Source organism: Mastomys coucha, unplaced genomic scaffold (genome assembly GCF_008632895.1).
Source record: "Mastomys coucha isolate ucsf_1 unplaced genomic scaffold, UCSF_Mcou_1 pScaffold9, whole genome shotgun sequence".
Lineage (NCBI taxonomy): Eukaryota > Metazoa > Chordata > Mammalia > Rodentia > Muridae > Mastomys > Mastomys coucha.
Genome location: NW_022196915.1, coordinates 103,903,874 through 103,912,940, shown reverse-complemented (window position 1 = coordinate 103,912,940; position 9,067 = coordinate 103,903,874). Strand labels below are relative to the sequence as shown.

At 42.3% G+C, this 9,067-nt stretch overlaps 1 protein-coding gene across 1 annotated transcript in view; it reads left to right on the top strand.

Annotated features, from left to right (window-relative positions):
• Positions 1–9,067, top strand: part of Uggt2 (UDP-glucose glycoprotein glucosyltransferase 2) — a 153,194-nt gene that overhangs the window by 93,028 nt on the left and 51,099 nt on the right. Inside the window, exons 26-27 of the mRNA XM_031361024.1 lie at positions 3,398–3,477; positions 7,646–7,835. Coding sequence (XP_031216884.1) covers positions 3,398–3,477; positions 7,646–7,835 — 270 coding nt within the window. The remainder of the gene's footprint in view (positions 1–3,397; positions 3,478–7,645; positions 7,836–9,067) is intronic.

Genomic DNA, 9,067 nt, shown 5'->3' with positions numbered 1-9,067 from the left:
TGGACACATACGTGTGTGAAGTACGTGTCTTTCAGTGTATAACAGTAGATGTGGACACATACGTGTGTTAAGTACGTGTCTTTCAGTGTATAACAGTAGATGTGGACACATACGTGTGTGAAGTACATGTCTTTCAGTGTATAACACTAGATGTGGACACATACGTGTGTGAAGTACATGTCTTTCAGTGTATAACAGTAGATGTGGACACATACGTGTGTGAAGTACGTGTCTTTCAGTGTATAACAGTAGATGTGGACACATACTGTGTGAAGTACGTGTCTTTCAGTGTATAACAGTAGAACTGGGTACAAGTGTTCCAACAGTGCTAGGTTAGTTGCTGCTTTGTTGAGTTGCTGCTCCCTACAAAGTTTATGTTGTGGCACATGAAGTGTGCTTTGATGTCTTCCGAGCTCTCCCTATCAGCATGACTGGAAACTAGGGCCTAGGAAGGTCAAGCTAAATGAGTCCATACAGAAGGGATCCTAGTCACATCACATGCAGGGTAAGGAGAGAGATTCTGTGTCTTCCACCCTTTACATCCCTCCATCCCTGAGCATGCTGGGAGGCCCTGTAAGCACAGTAGCAGGACAGCTGCCTGCTCCCCAGGAAACCCAGGAGAGAGCTCTTGCAGAAGCCAGGTAAATAGACCTTCCTCTTGGACCTGTGAGGAAGTACACTTTTGTAGGTGAAGCTTGAAGTGCAGTTAGTAATGCTGACCACGCAGGCAAAGCTCAGGGAGGGAGAAACACAGAGATTGTACGCAGAAACTCAGCTTCTGTAGTTAGGGTCTCCAAAAAGATGAAGTTACTGTGTGTGGTGGTTTGAAAATGCTTGGCCCAGGGAGTGCCACAATTAGGAAGTGTGGCCTTGTTGTAGTAGTGTGTCACTGTCGGGGTGGGCAATGAGACCCTCCTCCTAACCACGTGACAGCCAGTCTTCTCCTGTTTGCCTTTGGAACAAGATGTAGAGCTCTCAGCTCCTCCAGAGTGATGCCTGCCTGGATGTTACCCTGCTCTGCCTTGATGATGATGGACTGAACCTCTGGCCTGTAAGCCAGCCCCAATTAAATGTTGTCTTTTATAAGACTTGCCTTGGTCATGGTGTCTGCTCATAGCAGTACACCCTGACTAAGACTCTGTAATCTAGCAGTCAAGCATAAGCTATTCAAGCTGCTGGAGACTCTCTAATAACCTAAGATCACTGTCACAGTTCAGAGGTCATCTGTGTATTATTACTGTTAGCACAAAGTGGAGAACAGGGCCACATCACCAAAGCTCCACAAGTGATTGGAAACAATAATAGTGAGAGGCTGGAAGCCATGCCCAACAGCCTCTCATTAAGATGAAAATGTAGGGGAGTCTAGTGTTTTGACTTAATGTCTGTATCCCAACACTTAACAACAGGCACAGATACTGTGAGTTTATGGCCATGCTGGGCTGCATAGCCATATTCTGTCTGAGACAAAAGGATGGAGGGAAGATGACAGGAAAAGGGAGGGAAGGAAGAAGGGAGGGAGGGAGGGAAGAACAGAGGGAGGGAGGAATAGAGGGAGGGAGGGAGGAAGGAAGGAAGGAAGGAAAGAAGGAAAGAAAGGGAGGAAGATGAAGGTTCAAGAAATGTTCTCAGCTGCAGGTAACCAAGGAAAGCTGAGAGCAGGAGAAACAGGAAGAGGAGACCAAGTTGATATCCAGGAGCAGGGTCAGCCCTGAAAGCACACACATGCAAGCAACACACGTGCACGCGACACACATGCAAGCAACACACGTGCAAGCGACACTTGGACTGAGCAGGGTCAGCCCTGAAAGCACATACATGCAAACAACACACGTGCACACGACACACGTGCACGCGACACACGTGCACGCGACACTTGGACTGAGCAGGGTCTAGTTACGTATCTATGTATTTTTTGTGTGTATAACAAAATTTGAAGGAAATGAAGCCATGAATTTGAAGGAGAACAAGATATGTAGAGGGATGTACATGGGCTTGAAGAAAGGAAAAATAGGGAAGTAACAGTTATGTCATAATATCAAAAATTGTTTAAAGAAAGAAATAAATGTTCTCAGAATTGGAAACCCCTCTGACGGTTGGCTTCCCTTTGGGAAATAGACCACAGTTTAGGAAGTCACTCTAATGGATAACGTTAATTAACAAGTAAAGTGATATTGTTGTATATCCTGCCAGAACTCCATGCTGTAGCTTTCTCAGACAGTAAACTATTTTAGGGGACTTTATTATAAAACCTTTTTGAGTGCATTTATTAATGTAGATGATGATGTTAGACTTTGATGTTGTTTGGCTTTGGAGTATGAACACCACAGAGTTAAGTCCATGGTTTTCACTGTTCTGTCTTAGCATTTGTAAGTCCTTCATATGGGAGCTTCTGGGAGTATCGAACTCAAATTATCCTTCATTTTTAATGTATAACTTTCATAATGCCATGAAGAATCATTATTCAGAAGAAAATGTTATTTTATGTTTAAGACCTATGTCAAGATAGGACTTTTAAATAATAAATATAAAATTATAGAGATAAGAGAGAGAGATTACACTTCACTTTATTAGATAAAATAATATGCTTTATTTATGAGCAATTTTATTTTTACTTTCTAAATTATTTATAGAATAATATTTTGCATATTCCTTGTAGTTTCTAGCTTTGCTTGTCACTCATTCTATGTAGTTAATGACTGACTCACTGTACAATGCTGATCTAACCTTGGAGTGGGACACAAGCCATCCCCCTGGTTTCCATGGCAGTGAATATGAGTGACAGGATGGGAACTAAACCCTAGAGCTCTTAAGTGTGTGCTCTGTCTGTGGTAATTCCTCACTAAGTTTGTGTTCTTGGTGTTACATGAACGTTTCAGTTTCTACCTTTATCCATATTTTTATTAATAGCTTTTGATTCATCTGTAATTTGTCCCTGTCTAGAGATGAGGGAGAACAAAATTCATCTTCTCCCTCTTCTTACTGACTTAATGATAAGTAAGACAAAGAACAACTATGTCACCTGTGAATAGCCTAGAACTTTCCACATCTCTTATGACACAGAGGGAAATTCTAAAAAGATTAGAGTGTGCTAGGCAGTGTTGTGAGGCCACCATTTTGTTTGCAAACCAAGGTTCTAGTAAGTGTATTACTTTTCCTTCAGTGCTCAGGAAATCCAAGAGCTCTGAAAGGAAGTTATTTTAAGCAAAAGACTAGCAACTTAGAGGTGCTTGGATGTCAACCTCTTCTGTAACTTCCTGTGGCCTTGGGCAAGGAGGATGCTAGAGGGTTAAATGTGGCAATGAATGTAAATGGCTGATGCAATACATGGTGTATAGTATATGCTCAGTAGCTGGGAGCTGCTGTGTCATATAAAAATCAATCTAACCATTTTCAATAGGTGCTTGGGAAGATTGTAAACGCCAGGATCAAGCTGTTCCTGAACTGCAGGGGTAAACTTTCAGAAGCCCCGCTGGACAGGTGAGTGGCCTGAATCACTTGCAGGTGCGTGAAGGAGAACGAGCCGGCTGTGGACGACCTCTGTCTGTCACTTCACTTAATTGCTACAAAACTAAAACAGCCAAGCTCAGTAACTAGATCTTAGCTCATTGCAGAAGTTGTATGAAATTTTGTTTATAGGCATTTTTAGAAATTTGATATAGGAGTATTTTGAGAGGTGGCTCCGGAGGAACACGGTGAAGTCAAAGGTTTGCAGGTTAGCTGTATTGCCTACAGCTCTTCTGGACCTGCATTTCAGCGCGTCCTCTTGCACGTCACCACAGTCGCTATTTGGGAAAGTACTTTAGAGTCTCTTCAGTGACACATGTGAAAGCTGTGACTTGAAATAACGCGCTAGTTAACAGAACACACTCTTTCTACTTTTTGGTTCAGAATTGCCATCATTGTAGTCACTTCTATTAATAGAAATGTTCGATATCCTCTTGTACCTTGGGGCAGAAAGAAGTGTGCCCTGTTGGCCTAAAGGAGCTTCTAAGGACTATTCATAGATGTGTTTCTCTTGGGTACAGTCATCGAACGCTAAACATGTGCATACACCTGACAGAAAAGGTGCAGTTGAGCTAATCTCTAGACTGTTTCAAGTACGTTGTATTTTATATATTATACACTTTTACCTTGAACCATCATTTTAAACAAGAAGTTTTTAATGATTGGAACACAATAAAATGGAATATGTATAAAATAAAAATGGAAATTTTGAGGTCATCCATTGGCCCCTTGAGTGCCATCTGTTTTAGAGCTCATTTACTTTTTAGGTTGTTCATTTCTCTTTTGTATTTCAAATTCATCACATACTTTTCTAAATCTGATCAAAGTTATTAGATGTTGGTCACTAGTTGAAAGGTCTGCCCCATGGGTACAGAATTTTATTCACAAGACTTGGCATTCCCTTCACAATATCTCTATAAAGCTCGGAATGCATTTAGGAGAAGAAGAAATGTACTGAGGGCTGGAGGGATATCTCGGTGATTCAGAGAGCTTTCTGCTCTTACCGAGAATCTGAGTTCAAGTCCAGCAACCATTTTCAGCAATTTAGCCTGTTTATCTAGCTCCAGGGAATCTGATGTTCTCTTCTGACTTCTGTGAGTACTAAACTCATGTGCATAGGCATGCTTGAGTGTGGTGTGTGTGTGTGTGTGTGTGTGTGTGTGTGTGTGTGCATACAATTAAAATAAAATATTTAAGATACAAGATCACTAATATTGAATATTGGGAAAGAGCATGACTTGTAGGAGTAAGTGTATGTGTTGTATGTGTTGTTGAGTGCATACAGTAGGCACCACGCTTTAGTCAGCTAGCTCAGCATAATCTTATCCTGTGCATACATCAGCCAGATAGTTCACAGGTTTGTTCTGAATCTTTCCTTTAGTAAATATTGTCTCATTTTCTCAGAGCTAAGCAAGCTAGTGAGTAAGGATGTCCTTAGCTCCATGCTGAGCCTCCTGATGTTGTATGGGAAGGATTCTACACAAACGCCTCCCCGCCCCGTTTTCATCCGATCCTTCCTTCCTTGCCTTCCACCCCTGCTTTGTCAAGTATTCTGTCTCTTTTTTTTAACCCTTTTTCTTTTATCTTTGTTTTTATAGCTTTCATCTTCTGTCTTTAAAGTTACTCAGTTGCGGGAGAGGGAAGCTGGGGCAATACCTCAGCTGGTAAAGATGCTTGCCACCAAGCCTTATACAGACTTTGACCCTCAGGACCCACACGATGGAAGGGGAGAAGTGAAACCCACAGTGTTCTCTGATTTCCACATGTGCACTGCTAGGTGCATGCACAACACACATGCACATACACTAAGTGTAAATAATGTTTGAAAACTTTTAAGGTTATTCATTCTCAGGGGCTAAAGAGACGGCTCAGCATTTAAAAGTAGTTGCTCCTCTTGCCGGGGACTGGGGTTCGGTTCCCAGCACCTACCTGACAGCTAACAGCTCTCTGTAGCTGCAGTTCCAGGGGATTAACATCCTGTTCTGGCCTCCTCAGACACTGCATGCATATAGTCTACAAACATACAAATACATCATACACATAATATATAAGTAAATCTTTTTGAAGTGCCCCCTTGCTGTGCCGTGGTGGCACATACCTTGAATCGCAGTACTTGGGATCAGAAGCAGGCACATTCCTCTGAGTTCGAGGCCAGCTAGTCTATAATAAGAGTCTGCTAGTCTAGGGCTGGTCACAGAAGCTCCTAGCCTCCACACAATCTAATGTGGATCTAGAATGGATTCTGCCCCTGACATTTACTACTGAGTAACTCCCCTTCCTTGTTCTTTGTGACCTCTGGCTGGCTGGATCTAGAATGGATTCTGCCCCTGACATTTACTACTGAGTAACTCCCCTTCCTTGGTCTTTGTGACCTCTGGCTGGCTGGTGCAGTTCTGTTGTTCAGACTCCTCTCCCAGCTGACTTATTCAATCTGGCTTTTCTCTCGGCCTCTGAATTGCTCTTCTTAGCCTCAAACTGACTCTAGCAATCTTCTCTAGTCTCTGGCTCCTCATCCTCTGGCTTTTTCTGCCTTCACCTGTGTCTAGCTTGTTCTCTCTTCAACCTGTCTGTGTAAAACTCTCTCGGTAGAGCTGCCTCCTTCTCTCTCTCTCTACTCTCCTTCTCACCTCTACAGTTCTGCTCTCCAGGAACTCTCCAGGATTCTGGGATTAGACACTCTTCCTCCTGTGCCGTCCTTCTCTCCCTTAAGTAACGCTCCTCCCCTCTCTTTTATCGTGAGGGTTGGCATATTCTGTTCTGTCAAATCTTTCTCTGAATCATCACTTTGACTGCCATCCAATTAGACATCACTTTCAAACATGGGTGCTTCCTTCTAACTTTACCTTCATTGTTTGGGATTAAAGGTGAATACCAAGGATGAGTCACCCCACAACTAGAAACAGGTTCAGATTCCTATAACACATGCCTACAGTAGCTCCCCGTCATTGCAGTTTCACTAGGTTTGCCTGTAATGCCTTTGATTTTCTTTGTCATTGAAATTATTTTTATGAAATCCTAAAGAATGTTCTATTTCCAACATTTCTAGAAAAACCTCTTCTTTAGTGTTTATACTGTGTTGGCATACTGGGTGCTCGTTTTGTGCATTTCCCTCACACCATTCTCTCTGTCTCTTCGTCCCTTCTTTTCTTTGCTTTGAATATAGGTTCGTCTGTGTCTTTCCCCGTGAGTCTTAACACCATACTGTGTAAATTATCCTGGAGTAAGGATTAGGCCGCTCAGATGTGGCCAGATTAACTGAAGAATGTCTGCAATTGAAGTTAAGCAGGCTTGTTTATTCCTTGCTGTCTTTCTCTCTCTGGCTCAGGCCAGGGCCTCAGATGAAGTACTCTAGAGGTGCCCTTAGAGGCAGGCAACTGGGGTACTTCTCAGCCAACCACTAGAGGGCACTGCAGTCCTCATTCCCACGGCCTCACAACAGCATAAGCTTCAGAGCTGCTCTTCTCTGTGAGCCTTGAGAGCTGCAGCAGGGCTTATGCAATTTTTACTCTTAGTTCAAAGTACATTTTTTAAAAAGTCAAAATAGCAGTTGAATAGTGAAAATATAGACTTCACAATATGAGCTTAACACAGTTGTAAAACTATATTAGAGAACCGAAACAGTCATTTTTATGTTCTTGAGATTGGCTCATACTATCCTTGAATATTTGAAGGATGAGGCTAGCATACAGTAAAACGTAGTCATGTCTGATGATCGGCTGAGCAGGTGCCTTTAGCTCCATCCCACTTGTTTGATTTTAGTTGAACTTTTAAAGTTGGTGTCAAAATTTCCATTTGAATTTTACTCATTTTCTGGCTCTCATTGTTCTCTTTGTAATGGTAGGAGCTCATAAAAAAGCTAAAATGTAGACTGTGAACAAATGTGAAGGACTGCAGAAATGAGCACAGATACTCTAACTCAGATTTTAAAGAAGTTTTAATGATCTTCATTAAAGAATAAAATATATAATATAATATATTCATATAAAATAATCTCTTAGCTCTTGTGGCATACAGTTTATATGTAACTTTTGATTTAAGATTTTATTGTTATGTATATTAAGCAATTGACCATTTTAAAATATTTGAGGAATAAATAATCATTTTAATTTTAGTCACAATATTTTTTGTGCTTTATTAACAGCTTTTACCGTTTTGTTATGGAACCAGAGCTGACATCAGGGGCTAACGATAATCCTTCTCATGGACCAGTGGCAAAGTTCCTGGACATCCCAGAATCACACCTTCTGACTCTCAACATGATTACCCCAGAAGGATGGCTAGTTGAAACAGTACGCAGCAACTGTGACCTTGATAATATTAACTTAAAAAATGTAAGTTATTGTGGGAAGTAACGTGAGAGAAAAAGAGCAGGGCAGCTTCCTGTGTGTTAAAGCTGTCGTCAGTGAGCGGGCACACATGGAGACAGCGGTTCAGCTCCTGCTCTCAGTGAGCGGGCACACATGGAGACAGCGGTTCAGCTCCTGCTCTCAGTGAGCGGGCACACATGGAGACAGCGGTTCAGTTCCTGCTCTCAGTGAGCTCTGTCCACTGCAGATTTCAACGTCTCCCCGTCTCCAGGCTCATAAATGCCTTGCCTCGCCATTTCTATTGCCATCTGCCACTATCTCAGCAAGTCTTGAGACAGATAGTCTAGACGGTCTGGAGATGAGATGGGACAATTAGATGGATGGTGTTAAGTACCTGCTTTGTTTGGCAAGTTTAACTTCTAGAAGTTTCATTCAGAACAAATTTTGAAGGTCATGGCTCATAGCTAGAGAAATCAGTCTGAACAAACATAAGATAGAAAGCAGGAAACAAACTTTGATGGACTATTGGCTAAGCACACCTGCTTCCCAACATTCCAGTGAACCCTCTAGAATCTAAAACCGAAACCTCACCTGTGCTGACTGTCCATGGAGAAAATTGGAGAAGAGGATTTTTTTAATTAGATGTTTTCTTTATTTACATGTCATACAATATCTCCTTTCCCAGGTTCTCCTCCAAAAAAAAAAGAAAAAAGAAAAAAATTAAAATAAAATAAACAAAAACAAACCCCTGTTCCCTCCCCCCTCCCCTGCTCACCATTCACCCTCTCCTGTTTACTGGCCCTGGCATTCCCCTACACTAGGGCATAGAACCTACACAGGGCCAAGGGCCTCTCCTCCCATTGATGACCGATTTGGCCATCCTCTGCTATACATATGCTCCTGGAGCCATGAGTCCTACTATATGTACTTTTTGGTTGGTGGTTTAGTCCATGGGAGCTCTGAGGGTACTAGGTAGTTCATATTGTTGTTCGTCCTAAGGGGCTGCAAACCCTTCAGCTCCTTGGGTCCTTTCTCTAGCTCCTTCATTGGGGACTGCCACAGACCGGGGTTTCTTACGGGGTCCGTTGTTCCGCGGGAGGATGGGTTCTGGCCAGGTGTGCACGGGATTCGGCTTTGACAAACAGACACTACACAAGAAGTGTTCTGTCTGAATGTATTTCTTAAAAATGACATGAGGCTTTTACAATTGTTGCAAAAGAGAAATGAAAAATCTGGCAGCTCAGTAGTCAAGGTAC